Here is a 19,028-nt window from a genome sequence, read left to right on the forward strand (position 1 = left end):
TCTTTCAGTTGCTTGGTTGCGTATTCTACAGATTGAATTCATCCGTAACAGAATTCCTTGGTTCTGACTTTGAACAACACAGTGGTTCCCAACCTTTTCTTGTCCCACGTACCCATTGAGGCATGAATTCATACTCCGAGTACCCCCTAATCTCGAGGATCCTGCCAAAATGTTAGCAAAGTGAGCAATTAAACATAGATTATGCAGGGAGAGGTTCACAATGAAGCCAAAATACTCTCAAAGTCAAACCTTTTACTGAAAAACATCATTAAAACTGACTTTTCTTTGAAAGCAAGGAAGTGCTTTAACCTCTTCACACCCGTATTTTCTCCATCTCATTTGAAAGCTAAGACCTTCAAAACTCATTGAACTTTTTCCTTGCGTTGTTGCCTTTTTTTTAAATGGCTTTTTTGCCACTTTTTCATCACTTTTGTGTCACGTTTTGGTCGCTCTTTGTTGCATTTTCATCCTTGTTTTCATTTTTGAAAAAAATAGCTATTTGACACGCTATTTCTCAAGAGGCTTTTAGATTTGGGTAAAGCCATACTGGCGAAAATGTTCTTGGGTTCAGGTGGGGGTTAAGAGATTAAATATGAAAGCTTGTCAAAATGTTTTAAAAGCTGCGCATGTTTAAGAGACTAGATGCAAGTTGGTCATTTTATGCTCACTACTGCCACCTCAGGTCTTACGCGTAACTGCAGCTTCTATATTAAGCTCGTGCATGACGCCACTTCACCCCAAAGTAACAACTTTTTGAGTGACAGTGCAGGATTTTAGAGGCAGTTGTGGTGAACAGGTCTGGGCTCATTCTACACATTAGGACATGGCTGGATCATGAGGGGGAGGACAATACTACTAAACTCTGTAAAGTCCCTGTAAGGATGAAAAAAATAAGTCATGTCTATATGTAATGTACATTGAACTCGGAATAGACTATCAATCAATGTCACTGTATAACCAGACAACAAAATTGTGTTCAGGTGTTCATCATATTGAAATTCTACTCAGATTTACCTTCTTTTTTTAATCTGAGGTCGTTCCAAGTCCCCGTAAACCTGGCTTGGAAACACTGAAGTAGCAGATATTATTTTTCTTCCCATCAAGGGCCACAAATTACAACATATCTGAAGCAGAAGTCCAGTAACTAATTCAAACTGGATAGACTCAAACAAACAAAAGCAGCGGTTAGGAAGCTTTATTGACATGTATATTATTTTTTGCCGTTTTGACTGTGAGTAACATCATTTTGATCCTCTGAATATACATGTTAAATATAAAGCTAACTGAATTGATTGAGTGGGTTGTTGTTGATTGATGTTTCTTCATTTACACACAAATACTGCAAGACATTTGGCAAGTTGGGCCAATTCAGCAAGAGGTCTGTGCACAAACAAAAATTGAACGAACCCCTGGGCCGTAGTTTGGACAATTCTGTTTTAAGACTTAAGTGTTTTATTTAGCACAGAGTGAGGCTTCACTTCACTGCACTTGAAAACATTTGTTGTGAAATGTAAAATGGTTGTGCTATTGGTATATCCCATTGAAACACAACCCCAAAACTCTTCATTAAAATGCAGGAAAAATTGAGTGTATTCATTGTAACAAGTCAAAGTGATGTCAGTCTCTGTAAATGTCAGGCCTTACGTCAGTCTTGAACATTGCTATTCATGGGATTCTTGTTCCGCCCTGCATAGGATGTTACTGAACTCTCCCCTCGGGCCAAATAGGAAAAAGGATACCATGCCAAATATACATTCAAATTTGAAATAATAAAAACAGAGACGGAGGACGTGGGGAAAACAATTTCTCTTTGCGGAAGCAGGGGAGTGTGACCCTGAGCCGTGCTGCCTTCAGTCGCTTTTGGCAGAAGAGCAGAATATCGTCGTCATGGCACAACTAGCATAACATTAATAACTCCATTAACCAGCTCCAGTTGTTGACGTGACTATTCTGGCGCCTTATCCAAACTCATGTCATGTCTACGTGCTGGTCATTTCATTCATACACTTGCGTTGCAGAGCATGTGATTGCGAAGCAGACAGATGGGCAAGAAAAAAAAAAAAAAAAACTAAAAGAAAACGCTGAAAGAGGCGTTCCCCACGACATGTTTGGGTCGGAAGCTGAGAATAAAAAAAACAGCAAATCTTTCAAAGCATTTTTAGGGGGATTTGTAAGCTGTGCGCTAACATGGACTAATCTCCTCACACGGTTTTGTTTGTCTGTGTGGCCGGCACAGTGAAAGAAAAATAGAAAAAAAATAATTTGGCGGTGCTACTGCTTGAGCGAATACACACAAAAGAGATTTTATTTCTGCATTTGCACATCCAGTGTTTTTTTTGTTGTTGCTGTTTTGCTTGATTACACTGGTTTACAACGAATTTGGTGTCCAAGTTTTGTGAGCTAATTGAGGACGTGCCGAATCCAAAAATCAGATTGGTTTTGTGAAAGAAAAAAAATATATAAAGGTTGTTAAAATGTGGTTGACCGTTTATCAAGTAATCTGTGTGGAACAAACCCGAGCAGCAGACACTCCAGCAGAGACATGTGGGCACAGTTGGACTGAGGCCAGGCGCGTGTGGGACAGGCTGCACATGAGCCACGCTGCCGTCGTCAGATCGTGGCAAGCTCCACACGTATGCACGTTTCGCAGATAATCATCGACGAGGTTTTCCGTGCACGGTTAATCCAGTGATAACAGGCAACAGCAGCGGTGTGTTTCTTTGCTTAAGGTGTTCTTTCCATTAAAAGTGCAATTACAGAGTCAGGGTATTCACTCTGAATCAAGGACAGCTTCTATTCATGGATGCAAGTAGTGAGAGCTGGAATAGGACAGTGGGTCATTAGTGTGAAATGTCCACATTGTAATTGTACGGTTTTATATATTTTTATGTCTGTATTCTCGTTAGATGTTCTTCTGCAGCCTGTACGCAGACAAAACCATCTGCAGGCTGAGCAACATAATGAAGATATCGTTCTTGGTCCCTTAAAGGAACAGGCCACCGTTTTCCCACACTGAGATATGTTCTTACCTGAGCTTAGACGAGTTGATGCGTACCTGTCTGGTCTTTGTGCGTGCGCTCAGTCACGCAAAAAGACCAAACATGTTGTTAGCATTTAGCCTCTCCTCTTCTCCTCTATGGGGCCAAGAGAGAAGCGACCAAGCTCTTCCACGTTTTCCCTATTTAAATATGGTTACGTGAAAAGCTACACAATCCAGATATAGTTGCACAACATTAACCATTAAATTAAGTTAAATAAATAAAAAAATAAAAAAAGTTTTCAGTTGCACAGGTTTAGTTTGGGCTAAGTTAAATTAATATTTTTTTATTATTATGAAGTGATATTTTTAAGCCAAGCCAAATCTTAAAATTGACATTGTTACTAGCTTATATATTTTTTATCATTCTTATTTTGGATGCATAACAGTCCTCTCACACCTTCACAGTTTTTTTTTCTCTTTTTGAAAAAACTAAATAAAAAACTAAAGTTCCAAAATCCTCACTAAATTTTGTTTAATCTATACATAACTGATACTTTTGGAGTCATTGGTGGCTTGTTCCCATTTGTTCCCAATGTTCACATTTGAACAATATATTATTTGTTACTTTGAGGCTATGCTAATATTCAGACCTCCACCTGTATATTTTTGCATTGTTTGTAAAAAATACAAAATGGCAGATATCTTTCAAGTTAATGGTTGTTTGTGTGACGCTTATGGAGCAGAAGAAGAACTTTATTTGTCATTATACAATTGTACAACGAAATTGCGTCGATCAGTCTGATGACCGGCATGATTTTAGTGGTCGGGGAAACTGGAGCTCTTGGCGGGAACCTACACGGACACAGGGAGAACATGCAAACTCCACACTCCATCTAGCCGGGCACTGAGCTGCCAAGTATAGCCTGCACAAAACTGCCTTCTATGAAACAGGTGGATATTTGCATCACACAAAAGACTGAGTAAAACCTAAATATAATCTCTGGGAAGAACACTGTCAAATGGAAGAAGGGCAAAAAAAAGGCACTTTTAAAATCACTGGACAGTAAAACACATTTGACAGCCCGGCCTGCACTGTGCTGCTGTGCAGATTTACCCGTAACTTGTCCAATTCCTGTCACCTCTGCGTGGCATTACCTCGACATGCTCGACGTGCTCACAGATATGGATAGACAGGGGAGAGATAGTGGAGACAAAGCACAGAGTTACTGTATTTACCGCCCTATCTCGAGTCTGTCACTGTGTCAGCCGTGTGCACAGTCGGCCCGAGCATGGGGCTGCAGCATCAAAGCGGGAAAGACTTGAAAGCCTTGATCCAAATGCATCTGCAGACAATAAGGCAGCCGAGGGAGAGGGAGTCTTGGAGGCGAAGTCGGTTTGGGCTTTGTAGACGCCAGCATCTGTTGTGCTCCCCACCCTCGGAGACAGGTGGAAGGGATTCACACCCCCAACCGACGCGGAGGGCTCAAAGTCACTGACATATGATTACACACACGTCCACCTGCTGGGGAGCCACGCTGCCCCCCCGGTGCCAGGAGGGCCAACACCACCTGCTCTGGCGGTCGACTCAACTTTAGAGAAACATGGAAAGTGAGAAAATATGGAACGGAAAGATACAATGGCTATTTTGAGAGAAGCTGTTAGTTTGATTATAAAAGCAAGCTTGGCGAAGCGGCGTTTATTCTGACCAAGCTGAGCAAAACCTTAAAGCAATACTAACTAACTTGTTTACCTTAATAAATCCTTTTTGTTGTCCCTCTGGTATGGAGGACCGTGGCTGCCAAAACAATAAATATATCTATAAATAAATATATAAATAATTCATAATTCAGCATTTGTTCAAGTAGTTTTTGAATAATAGATACAGACGGCATCTCGTCATAGAAGGGGGCGTGGCTTCGCCGAGGGGGAAAATAGAAAGAAAACCAATTTTCCCTTTTTTTTAGCCATTTTCTGGTGGAATATCAACTTATTTATCACACCCAAATAAAGTCAAGTGTAGCTCGGGCCCATATGGATGTTTTCTCACAGCAGATTGTTCAGTAGAAGTGAAAAAACGGCAGTTGTAGCAAGCGCTAGCTAACCGTTAGCATTAGCCCGATGCTAACATGTAGCATCAAGTTAGCATTCTCCGTTATTTATGTATTTATGGGCTGTTGAACCACTTTGCTCCTCCCCATGTCTTTGTATCATTATTTAGTAGAAACTATATTCATATTTCAGCATTTGTTACAGTCGTTTTTGAATAATTAGAGAAAATTAAAAAAACAAAAAAATGTTTTCCCCCTTAACTGTTTTGAAAAATGACCATATATGGGCGATTCCAGAGATGCCGTCTGTATCTATTGTTGAAAGTTTAAATTTTTCTCTTTCTTCAAACATGACCATATATGGGCGATTCCAGAGATACCAGGTTAGAATGCAAAGTCACATGACCTGATCTCTATGGAAACTTGAAATGCCTAGATGCTTATTTGCATACAGACACCATTTCTGATCCATACGAACACCATTTTCACTGCTCTTTCGGCTACTGGAAACGGTAACATGAATCTTTTTGAGTATTTTTGGTACGTTTTTTCCGTTTCCGTTCAAAACGAGGATATGTGCACTTGCAAATGTGGCGTAGATAAGGAGGCATTTCATTATGAGGCCACAAAGATACAGATCTTACAACAGGGGTGCATAGTAAATTCCTTCGTCCGCGATCTGCACGTAAACTTTTGTGTTGGCCTTGCCGTAGCCATTCTGGTAATAATGTTCTTTAAACTCTTAAGACAAATGCCGATAGAAAATCGTTTCCTACGTAACTACGTAAGAGCAGTCCTAGTTTTCCTATTTTTCCTTGTAATAGCAACCCTAACATCGGACTATTTTTCAGCTAATTTCTTTCCTACACTGACAGCGGCTAAAATGAATGTAGTAGAGTATTTAGCGACACGGTACTTTGATTTGACACAATCTGTTGAAAAGACAGACATCTGCTTGTGTTCTTGTGGGTTAAATAAGGAATATGTATTTCCTGATGTAGTCAAACAGGTCTTGATTCAAGAAGCGGGCATGCAACACCCCTTTCTCAGCAGACAGGCGATGGAGTTTTTGGTTGGAGCTGGCTTAGTCGTTTTTATATGGTATATAATACCGGCACTCATCCATTGCCTATGCCTTGTGGTATGTTTAGTCAAGCTATTACTACTTGTAATCGTGGATGGGCGCCCGTGTTGTCCACGTGCAGAGGAGAATTGGTGTGGCATCTGGGAGAGAGCTGAAGTGTTCCATTACAAAGCATAACAGGGAAGGGAGAGCCTGGTCGGTACTCGGTTGGGAGCCTGGCGAATGTAGTGAGTGTGTTGGTGGGGGTTGGAGGGGTCAATGGTGCAGACTGGTTGCCTCGTTTCCTCAGTCTACCCCAGGGCAGCTAAGGTTTGAAAGCAAAGTCTAATAAAGAAATTCCCGCATACTGTCAAATCCTTGGAGATGGTTTATCTAAATTGCAATGTTTCGACCCAACAGTGTCTTCCTCGGGTAAATAATTGTTTGCTTGAGGAAGACCCTGCCAGGTCGAAACGTTGCAATTTAAATAAACCAATCTCCAAGGATTTGACGGTGTGTGGGAATTTCTTCATTATCTTGTAATCGTATATATATATATATATATATATATATATATACATACATACATACACACATACATACATACATACGTCTATATATATATATATATATATATATATATATATATATATATATATATATATATATGTCGACATGACCGAGCCAAGATCCTGTGGGACTTCCAGATACAGACGGACAAAATGGTAATGGCGAACCAACCGGACATTGTGGTGGTGGACAAAGAGCAGAGGAAAGCCGTTGTGGTCGACATAGCAATACCAAGCGACTTCAACATCAGGAAAAAGGAACATGAGAAACTAGAGAAATACCAGGGGCTCAGAGAAGAGCTGGAGAAAACCTGGAGGGTGAAGCATCAGTGGTGCCCGTGGTCGTTGGGGCACTCGGGGCAGTGACCCCCAAACTGGAGGAGTGGCTCCAGCAGATCCCAGGAAACACATCAGACATCTCGGTCCAGACAAGTGCAGTTCTAGGAACAGCAAAGATACTGCGCAGAACCCTCAAGCTCCCAGGCCTCTGGTAGAGGACCCGAGCAGGAGGAAAAAGAGAGACCGCCCGCGGAGGGTGAGGAAGAGTTTTTTTTAATTTATTTGTTTATACATACATACATACATACATACATACATATATATATACATATATATATATATGTATATATACATACATACATACATATATATACATATATATATATATATATATGTATATATACATACATACATACATACATACATACATATATATATATATACATATATATATATATATGTATATATACATACATACATACATACACACATACATATATATATATATATATATATATATATATATATATATATATATATATATATATATACATATATATCCCCCAAAGTGCGCGGCCGTGCATTATAAATGTATGTGCACGGGACGTGCACGACAAGAAGATCGCGTTAGTGAGTGTTTGAGAGGAGGGGGCGCTTCGTGCTTGTTTTACATGTGCACGTTCATGTATCAGGAAACAAACATTGTAATTGGTGCGCGGAACAAAGCGGAGCGCACTCATCCAAAATAAAACAAGCACGAAGCGCTCCCCTCCTCTCACACACTCACTAATACAATCTTCTTGTCGTGCACGTCCCGTGCACATACATATATAATGCAAAAATCAACATTGTAATTGTACAGAGCCCATAAAAATCAATGGGCAACTGGTCACTGACGGGCATGAATGAATGAATGCGGGTTCCACATTATTAAGCAGACCATCATTTTCAAGCAATAAGGGAAAGAAAAAGGATCTCTCTGCTGATGAAAAGCATGAAATAGTTGAATGCCTTGGTCTCGGTTTGAAAACCTTTGATAATTTTTATTCTATTGACCTTTATTTAACCAGGATAGTCCCACTGAGATTAAGAATCTCTTTTTCAGGGGAGTCCTGGCCCCAGAGGGGAATCTATTGTACATGTTTTTAGTGGTAGGGGAAACCGGAGTACCCGGAGGAAACCTACGCAGGCACGGGGAGAACATGCAAACTCCACACAGAAAGGCCCTGTCCAGGTGGGAATCGAACCCGGGACCTTCTTGCTGTGTGGCCCAGTGGCTGTAAGAATAATCAGCATCACAGTGGTCTCTAAGACGCTCCAGGATCAACTGTTTTAGAGGTTTTATAGTGAGAGGGTCCGTCAGCAGTGAAAATCTTCAAATCTTCTTAATACAGGGGTTCACTTACTTATTCACATGCTGTTGTGAATCTCTCAGGTGCAAAATATCTTGATAAACTTGTGACCATCTGTTGCCCTTCCCTTGAGCATTTGCTGAGCTTAAACCATTTTAAACACTAACTTCTGACTGAAGCTGTCCATTCTCTCCTATGGTCGCTAAGCTAAGTGATTAATCTGGCCAATTTACACAAGAGAGTGTCAAGAAAATTAATGTGGCTTTCTTGGACTGTGATGTTTAAATTTGTGGACAGAATAGGCTCTATGCACACAAATGACACGTGACTCCGAGTGTAGTCCAACAGTAGTTTCAGTAACAGCGCAAAGGTGTTCCGAAATCTCTCAACCAGACAGAAAGCATGAAATTTCAATGGGAACTCCCGATGTTATCTCTTCGGGCATTTTTCTGTGGCATTCTCCTTCTTCTAGAAACCTCCATTGACTCTGTTGGAGACTGGGATGCTGGGAAAGTGAAGTCATATCTTGAGAGAGAAACAGGCCACGGGGCATGTCGGCGCAGCTCAGCGTGCATGTTTGTGTATGTGCGCTGAAGGACGGGCGATAGTGTGCAATAGAGAAGACATTTGTCAGTTATCTGTGTTTTCCAATGTCGCAGAGGCATGTGGCACGTCTGCAGGTTTTTCTCAGCGTGACCAGATAATAACAAGAAAGCCCATTCAGCGCTGATCGCAAGCCCTTCCTTTATACCTGGAAAAAAGGCAAAAACAAAAATAAAAACACCACCGCTAACCAACCCAACCCAACTGGCATGGCAAACCTCCCAGGCTGGGGCACTGCGAGTGAGGTAAGAATCACCACTTTCCATAGTAAACAGAGCAAAATGGGTTGCATTTGCGAGAGTGGCAATTGTTCCACTGCAGTAATTGCTCCACCGAAGCCTGCTGATAATTAGGCAGCCCACAGAGGTGCACAAACAACTTGACAGACTGAGAGGATTGAAAATGGAAGGCACTTCTGCGGGGCCTATACAGTATGCACAAAACAGCAGCAAAAAAAAACAACAACCAAAGGCCAACGGATTCCTGACATTCTTTAAGCCCCAAATGAAGGACATGTTTAGAGTTCTCTTTTCCTAAATTACAGACTGAGAAAAAAGCTGGTTGGGGAGTGAGGGGTGGCCAGTCAGTGGATTTCAGGTGTTTTGGAACAGCTGGTCTTGCAAATGAAAAGCGATGATGTGGGAGGAGACGGAGGCAGACTGAATAAATAAGACTCCTGGACTAGATTGATTATTCCTGAGAGATGTGCGGCGTAATTGTTTTTTTTTTTAATAATGATTGACATAGGGAAGCACAGAGAAAGAGAGAGAAAGAGAGTGGAAAGAGCAGAGTTGTGTACACACTGCAGTCCTGTTGCATTGTGGGTACTGTATATTCAATGTGGCAAATTAGACAGTAAACACAAACCAGAACTTGCCACATGATATCTCACAAACACAGCTTATGAGCCTATGACAAAAACTGAGTGAAAGTCATTGGTATTCAATCAAATATTAGCCTGGCCAGCCAGACCATACGCTTTTCAAATATTTCCACAATACTTGTGACTGACAGCTCTTTGTAGAGTCCACTACTCAACAACACATTCCACAATAGCCACACTTACATTCATTGAAAACGTAAACCCTTGGCTTGAAGTAGGTCTTGCTTCCTTCATTATATCTTAATCTATAATATCTTGCATTAAAGGGACTACACATAGTTTAAAAAATGTTAAGTATTTTCCTCCCCCAACATGTTCCAGCCATGTCCTAATGTGTAGACTGAGCCCAGACCTGTTCACCACAACTGCCTCTAAAATCCTGCACTGTCACTTAATTCAGGTCCGAAGTGCCTCATGCACGAGCTTAATATAGAAGCTGCAGTTACGCGTAAGACCTTAGGTGGCAGTAGTGAGTATAAAATGACCAACTTGCATCTAGTCCCTTTAAATCCTTATCTGTAGGAGAAAGGAAAAAATGACAATGTGCCCCATGTGCGGGGCATGTTGTCCCAATGAGAGGGGTTGGTTGTTTCTATTGTTATTAATGGTGCTTTTGGTGTTAAAATGTATTTGGAAATAAAAGGCAAAATAGGATTTTTCTGCAAATACTCTGTAATGAGCTTATTTATTTCATTTATCTGATGGGGCAAGCGTGATCAATTAGCAAGTAACACGCTACAACATTTATAGCCATGGCTAATTTGCTTTTAAAAATGCATGCAGAAAATCACCCAAATTTGTATTTTTAATTTCACGTTTCCACAAGATACAGATTGCGTAATCTGATTGACATGATCTGTACCAGATATAGTGTTGGGAGTTTGTTTCTGACCAAGAGACTCAGATCTAAAGGTTACGGACAACAAAAACACACACACACGAACCCTATAGGCCTACGCTTCCGTAAGAATCTAATCACCAGTGGTTTTTAACACAAACAGTTGAAAAATTGGCCAATTAAACCTCCCAAAAAGACATTCTCTCATTTCAATGTTTTTTGAGCGATTGGTAATCAGGATGTTAAAATTGATGTTCACTAATTTCAAGTCACAGCACCCCCTAGTGTGGTTCTAAAAAGCAACGTGACAACCAACCCATGTTGGTCTCCCCTATACATTGTGCATATCCTACATTAAATTGCCAACGCACAAACACTTAGAATTCAGCCGATGATACTGTATTATCTAGGATGAATTAACATTAATTTGCTCTTTTTTTCTTCAATGACCTAAACCACTGCAGTCCCACAAGCCCCGAACCAAAGTATGCAGTATAGGCTCATGTCATCTTTTCTTTGTGAAACTCAAGAGGCATTTTTGATTTGAAGGATGAAGCATCTTTATCAACAAACGCGGTTAATAAATGAGTTTCACCAGTGAACGCGCACATTTGAGGCTTTCAAACCATTAATCCAACGTGAGGCAGTGATGGATATTGTATAGGCTTTGGCACCCTCTGCAGGATACCCCAAGAACTGAAGCAAGGTCATCCGTCAACTTGACTCGCGGGTTGCATCACAGCTTTCTCATTTGTCTTCATAGGTAAGGAACAGGTTTAAGTTATGTTTTGTCTATACTGTATTATGTATGATTTGGTGGTGGCTAGGATTCACTGCTCCAAAGTTTTGGCCAACATTTTCACAACCCCATCTCTTGTAATCCTTATAGACATCGGAAATACCAGCTCCAATATTTTCAAACAGCAAAACGTTCATAACAATTGTTTTCCTCAAATTACTCTTGATGGCTTACAGATGCAATAGTTGGGTGCAACTGACGTTAACAGAACCTTGTTTCTTTTTAATATTAAAGATGGGAAGAGTTTTTCTCATGTTAATCCTAAACCACACTCAAGCACAATCTCTAGGTGGCAGTGTGGCTCTGACTCCAGAGAGGAATGACATCATCCCCAAGCTTTTTACACTGATGGAAAATTGAAATTAGGTTCATAACAAGGGCTCAGATATTTTCATTGTCAAAGCTATCATGAACTCCGTACTTATATTGCCGATATGAGCGGTTTGTTGAATGCTAGCTGTTTGTTTTCCGGCGCGGATGCTTCTGTAGAATCAGAGCTGGGTTGGTTCCAGTTAAAAAGCCTTTAATTGAACACTGTGTCCTTCATTCTCATCTAAAAGCTAATTCTGTGTTCACAAGCTTTCTTAAGGTGAACAACAGTGCATTGAGCAGTGAAGACTGGAGAGAAACAAGTCACATTTACAGGCTAAACAGCAAGCATTTAGCCAAGAGAAAAAGGAAAAACAGCATGAATTTATTTTCTCAAAACACATTTATTGAACAGTTTTCTTGTTTGCCGCAGAGACCTGTGGAGAGAAAAACGAACATGTCAGACTACAGCATTCACACATACAAAAACAGACATGTCAACAGTTAACTACTCTGAAACTCAAATTTGAGTACTGCACAGTTGGAAAAGAGAATGTCAATAACGCCATATGAAAGTGTTTGTATGCAGAAAGGAGAAAGGCAGGCCCAGGTCTGCTCATCTGCATACGGCTCATTTGCATGGGTAAACGGGGAGAAAACTGATGCCATACGCTGAACTCGCCAAGCATGAAATTCCCTTCCTAATTTGTCCCTTTTACCCTTGGATAAGCACAATTCTGTTGCCTCGACTGATTTGTGACAACACCAGAGTATGAACTGATTTTAAATGATGGCAAACAATATTGGCGACGTAGGACATGAGGCAGCTGGACATGAACTATCCCACGAACACGTATGTCCTATGACAAAACACATTCATTTTAAAGTGACAGTTTACAGAGGAGCGCAAGTGTGAAATTTCAAAGTCATCAAATTTCTCCTTTAACCAGAAAGCCCTTAGCTTGCAAACAGAATTTTCAAAAGTAAATCAAGCTCCACCCCCTCCCTCAAGCTTGTCTCATTGGTGAACGCGGGAGGACACTAGACTGATTTGTTGCTGAGATCTGGGAAGGTTTGCCATTTAAAATTTGTAAAACATTTAGACATTTCCAACCCATCACTTTAAGTATGTGAACCACTGCTATACAAACTCTGTTTTCACTGGCTACTCTTAAGTCGACAAAGCTCAAACAGGTTCAATCTTCCAACTTTGAAGAAAGGACGTGGAGCATTTGAGAGTTTGCACCATTTGTCTGATTAGTAGATCAACGCTATAATTATAGCAAAACACTCATTCATTGGCCTGGTCAGTGCCATCTCAGTTCTCAAGGGTGTGGATTAACCAATCAGAAACGCATAGACCATACAACATGGCTTCTCATGTACGAAATATTCAATTTAAGAAATATTGCCCTAAATAGGTCATTATTGGCTGTGAGCAAATCCACAGACGTTCCTGCTCTTGAATTAACAGAAGGGGCTGGCTGGTCAGGATAGTCGTTCATCCATTCATTCCATACTCTGGTGGTACACTAGGATTATATTGTAGTTGCAGTTGCCATGGATGGACTGACAAGTGAGGCTGCCAATCTGCATGACCAACCACCGTCATGCACTTCACCACAAAGTCGGTGAAAGGTCTTGCTCAAGGACTTAACAGCAGTCTGAACACTCAGGAGCTGGGATTCAAAACAGTCAACCTTAGAGTCATCATGCTATCTGAGCCATTATCACCTCTACACAGACTGAGACATGCCTTGCTAATGTACGTCTGGTGCGTGGTCTTCACCTCTGTGCGGTTTTAAAAGTACCTTTCCCTTCATAAACATCACCCTCACAGCATTTAGCATTAGATCAGAATTAACGGTCTCACGTTTTTAATAAAAAAGGTAATATTACAAAAGGAAAGATGCACATGCTGTGCACAAATAACTCAACTTTGGGCACATTTATTTATAATCCCAGAGAAACTATTGAGGATCCTTGTCAGCACATGCAGTACATGATTAAGTTGTTTAGCTAACGTCAACTGTTCATGTTTTGCGCAGCATTCAACCACACGCAACAGAGGCTCACAGCATTTTGGAATTCTTATCAGCTCAGCCCTTAAAGTTTGATTCAGATTAAAAGGGTGAGGTTGATCGATGATTTTGGCTCTGGACTCGAGCGTCAGGGGAATAAAGATGAGGCCATAATATGCTAATATTTCCACTAATGAAAGAACTCAAACATGACAAAGACCTAATAACTCAAAATCAAATTGTGCGTGTTGAGACGATAGAGCTTGTGCCCCATCTACAAAATATCTTCCAAACACGCACCTTATCGCCTGTTCACCTCTGTCTGTGGTGTCTGCTGAGCAATGCAGTTGGGGCTGCGTCTGAGAGATGAATGCGATTAATTGCATCACTGGTGAAATATTGAGGGACATGGCAAAGCCCAGGCTGAAATTATTTAAGCCAAGAACAATTCACTACAGAGCCCAGCTCTGGCAGTCAGAGTGGCTCTGGACATGGGGAAACTCTTGAGATGGTCTGTATAAAGAGCCCAACCAAAGTGGCTCCAAACAGTCTGACAACTTGGTTTGAAGAATAATCTGATTAAATTCATTAGCTCAGAAAATGTACACACTCAGAAAATGTACATGTAGAGCACAGTTCTTTTGGATACATTTGGTGAATTATAATATAATGGCTTACTCTTGTATTTGAGAAACTTGGTAATACAAGCTTGTAAATACAAATCGCTGTAGTGATTCAGAGCGAGGCTTCAGTCTGTGCCATTGGCCACTGATCACCACCAACCACTCACACTACATTCATCCTGGCCTACGGAGGGAAAATCAACAGACACGGGAGAACATGCAAACTCCACACAGAAAGGCCCCTTCTGGCCGGGGCTTTCTAGCTGTGAAGCACGAGCGTCAACCGATGTGCTGCGGTGGATAACAGCCATGCATTCCTAGTGCAATGATTGTGCGTCCAGCTGCACTTTGTAAAATAGCCTACTACTACCAATTGACCCTACTTTTTGGTAGCTCTGGGCAATTTAACAGGTATTACCATCTCTACTCTGGTCAATCTCAATCGTCATGGGTCTTTATAATCCGGTTTACAGCATTTTTTTTGCAGAAACATAACCTAGATTTGGAGTTTGTATGATTTTTGTCTGTTAAATGACACCGAAATTATTTGTTTATGTTTAGTTAATCAGCTGCACTTATTTATTAAGAAAGCTGGCCTCAAAAACATTCCATAACAGACCAACTTCATGTTCAATATTACAGCCTATTTTAGGTTCCTAGTTTTTCTCCTTTCAAAGCAGCCAAAAGCCAACTACAGTCAGCTAACACAATCACTGGTATCTACACATTTGTTTACAAGTTCTACACTTGTCTGCGAGGACCGTTAGAGACACCCTCAAGAGCACAGGCATGTCACATTTAACTAATGGACTTTACTGCGCAATCAAAGGTGGATTTTGTAAGCTTATTTTATAACAAGTCCATTTAATGGGAAATGTACGTCCAACCCACACCTCCATTGAACTCATGTTACATGTTTGGTGATTTTGTGCACTCACGCTTTCATATTAAAAAACGGCCATGACCAGAAGATTCCCTGATAACCAAGCACTGCACAGTAACAATCTATAGCAGTGGTTTTCAATTGATGGGTCAGGAGGTGAAGTTGATTTATTTTGAATTTGAAATGATTGGAATTTGGTTTCAGCTTGCAATGATAGTTTGAAGACAGACCCCAAAGCAAAACCAGTTAATTCTGGACAATGTCAAATATAAAATAGTGTCTCACCTGGCCAGCAATTCTGTCCAAATCTCTGGTTCCCTGGGCAGTTAGTCTGCGACCACTAGGAACAAAAGCATATTAAAACATTTCAGACGACACGGCAAGAACAATACATTAATAAAAAGACAGTCAACACATACCCATTGGGATCCTTCTCGATCATCTTGAGCAGCTCCAGAGCCTGCAAAACTTTGCGGGCCACATTCTTGGAGCCGACGCTGTAGTGAGCGGGGCACACTCCGTTCCTTTGGCGGCCACCATAGATCTTTGTCATGGAGCCAACACCAGCACCTCCACGCAGGTACAGGTGACGCACTGTGGAAGCTGTGGAAAACAGAACTCTAAACAAAGTGCATGGAAATATGGGATGCTTCACGATATGAAAAACAAAACCAGAACCAGCATTCCATCAAGAAACCATATACGACCTAACAGGCAAAGCTAACATGCAACTACTCACTACGCGGCTCATATCTTAAATGGTGCATGGTCTAAAGACAACTTCAGCCACCAATTAAATTGATCAAAAATTCCAGGTACTGCAGATTGCATGCATTGGTTCTGATGGCCCAGCAGTCAGCACACCACTAAATCAATCACGTACAATTACCAAGTACTAAGAAGCACAACTACTACTCACCAGCTCTAATGTAGAACCAGTTCTCATCACTGGGGGCCAGCTCCTTGTGCCTGCCCAGCTTGACAAGGTCCACCCAGTCAGGCACCTTCAGCTTTCCTGACCTAAGCAAAACATACACCGAGTTAACGAGTGTCCAGGTTAAGTGTGGAGCCTCTTCCTAAAAAGCCAACTCGATCAGATGAGCCCAGAGCACACTCACTTCTTCAGGAAGGCCGCCAGGGCACGGACGAACTCCTGCTGGTTGACGTCTTTCACTGTGACACCTGGCATCTAAAACACAAGTTAGAGATTAGCACCTACAATGAAAAGCACAGGATCAGCGCAACGCAAACGTGTAATGAATGGTCGCTTACAGCAAGCACATCTATATGGCATGAAGCAACATGGAGTTTACTATTGATAGCATTAGCTGGATTCATAAGAACAGGGCATGTACTGACTAAGTCCAAGGCGTGAAACGTTTGAAACTAGGATGTAAAACGTTAGCCCGGTGCGCCCATGCTTTCCACTGGTATTAGCTTAGCGGTGGTATATACCGTCAGTCCCTCTATCATGTGCAAAGTAACGACCGCGGACATGAAGATGGATAAAACAACAACTCCGCAAGCGCAATTTTACCAAAGCACCAGGTTGAAAACAAATACAGGAAATATTTAAACTCTAGCTGTCATTAGCCACTAGCTAGCAGGCCACAACGAGGGAGACTGGGGGCGGCCATTACTGGCAGGCTCAAAGAAAGAGCACGCCGATCGAGAAAACGGTATAATAATACCACAGCGAGGCACCGATCGCAGTGAAACGAGACGGGGTGACTCTTTAATGTATTAGGCGCAATCGGTAACGTTTGCGAGCAGTAAAGGGACGTATATGAACCCTAATTTATAACTATTGTACATGCGATGGAGAGCTACGCTTTACCTTGCTTGTGGACAGCGAAGGGAAGAGGGAGGCACGGGGTTTCCGAGGCGAGTTAAGACGGGCAAGTCTCGTTCTCGCGACAACTCAGGAGCAGCATCTCTCATGTCCGGGAGGGAGGAAAGAGGAGAGGAGATGAAAGGGGTGGAGGAGGAGGAGAGAGGAGACAGCAAGAATGACTGACACCGACAAAAAATGTTTTAAATAAAAATATGAATAGAGTTTGTGGGTTACACAAAGTTATATGAACAAACTTTGAAATTGGCAATGTGTTGTGATTCTGATAGGAGCCGTACCAAAATTAACAAAGTTTTGCCAATTTTGTCAAATAGCTAGGGCTAGGCCTAGGCTATATAAAACCATATAATTTTAATGAATGAATAAGCCCTATAGGTGGAGGTCTAATGCATCATTTTTGTCAGTGGAAATTACCTGCAATCTTTGTTGTTTAGTCAGCCTTGAAACTTCAATATGGGACAGGCAAAAACATCAATAATATGTGTAGCCTATCAAATTGAAGGTTGAACATGAAATTGCCTAAATTAATTATTAATGAAGGCTACAGACAGGTTTGGCTGGCAGGTAGTGACAAAGTCAGAGCTATAGGCTAAATCATATTTGAAACTATTGAGACTGATGCTTAATTTAAGATATTGACAAGATGTGTTTTTATCACCCTCCAAAATAAATAGGTTAAACAACATTAAATAGCCTTATATAAAACAAATGAAAAAGGCTAACATGATAGGCTAAATAAAATGCTGACTCATATGCATCAATCTGCTGCAGAACTTCCACAGCCAATTCTATTCTTAAAACATCACTGTTTTAAAGGTGCATTCTGCAACTTTTTTATGTGGAAAAAAAAAGTTGTGTGGTCAGCACGGCACCTTTCCTTTAAATCACAGTGCTCTGGAACACTCCAGGATCAATTGTTTGGGAGGTTTTCAAAGCTGGTGGACCCTCTCACCAGAAAACTTACAACACAATTGATCCTGGAGCGTTGTAGAGACTGCCATGATCCAAAGTAAAGGCGCCATGCTGACCACTCATGCAGCTGCTGGAACACAAGGTAATTTACACACAAATATCAACTTTTTTTGCATAAAAGTTCCATAATGCACCTTTAAAAGCCACTGGTCACATGCAATACATGGTAAGGCTTTAAGGCACACTGGGTTAGTTTTACCTTTTCATTTCGGCGCTGAAGGCTCAACAACTTTACAAAAGCAAACCCAGTCCAAGTTATAGCTATAGGCAATATCCAACCAAAACATGAATTCCTAACTAAGAATAACTCCCATTCCAAGTCAAACGTGAAGGCAGCCATGGCTCGACGTAAAAACATTACAATGACCAAAAGCTGTACCAAACCATTTCTCTGATTGGCAGAAGTACAACATAACACTTAAAAACGACACCTTTACGGGCACAATTGCGCATCACTCACCTTCCCCTGCCATAAATCAGCATCTCTCAAACAACCCACTTCTGCTGCCCTTATAAATGTCTAATTGTGTCACTCATCCTGTCCGCTTTCACCTATGAATTAAACATGCATTGCTCGGAACCAGAAACATTACGTTTTTTTTAGCACTATTATTGGAAGATGCATGATGCAGCCAACGTGCCCAATGTTTGCATCCCCTCACGCTCCCCGCCTCAAACCCCGCCCACTGTCACGTCGGCACAACCCTCCGCCCGCTCCCCCCCGCGCTCTCATTGGCCATTACGCGCACATGGTCCACCTCGTTGACGGCATTTTTTAACATCTAATTAAGCCACATTGTCAAAAAGTCAGCGACATTCCTTTACCTTTCCACACACATTCCTGGAGTGAGAGTGGGGGTGTGAGGTGGAGCGTTTTGGGAGGGCTTGTCAATTACGCAGGCAGCGCTTTGACAGTTCACACGCTGCTGGTCCTATACACGAGTCTCTCCCTTG

General features: G+C 41.4%; 1 protein-coding gene across 1 annotated transcript; it reads right to left on the bottom strand.

Annotated features, from left to right (window-relative positions):
• Positions 1-12,087: 12,087 nt before the first annotated feature.
• rps19 (ribosomal protein S19) lies at positions 12,088-17,154 on the bottom strand. The gene is made up of 6 exons (XM_079561979.1): positions 17,088-17,154; positions 16,369-16,439; positions 16,170-16,270; positions 15,670-15,853; positions 15,536-15,590; positions 12,088-12,160 (listed from the first exon to the last, which is right to left on the bottom strand). The coding sequence occupies exons 2-6, from the start codon at positions 16,437-16,439 to the stop codon at positions 12,128-12,130; spliced, it is 444 nt and encodes a 147-aa protein (XP_079418105.1). The 5' UTR covers positions 17,088-17,154; the 3' UTR covers positions 12,088-12,127.
• Positions 17,155-19,028: the final 1,874 nt, after the last annotated feature.

This window comes from Gobius niger, assembly GCF_951799975.1.
Source record: "Gobius niger genome assembly, chromosome: 8".
NCBI lineage: Eukaryota > Metazoa > Chordata > Actinopteri > Gobiiformes > Gobiidae > Gobius > Gobius niger.

Excerpts from the sequence above, each read along its gene's own strand:
- rps19 (XM_079561979.1), bottom strand. The coding sequence starts at position 16,439 with ATGCCAGGTGTCACAGTGAAAGACGTCAACCAGCAGGAGTTCGTCCGT. Across the intron at positions 16,271-16,368 it reads CTGGCGGCCTTCCTGAAGAA|GTCAGGAAAGCTGAAGGTGC; the intron begins GTGAGTGTGCTC and ends TGTTTTGCTTAG. Across the intron at positions 15,854-16,169 it reads CTGGTTCTACATTAGAGCTG|CTTCCACAGTGCGTCACCTG; the intron begins GTGAGTAGTAGT and ends TGTTTTCCACAG.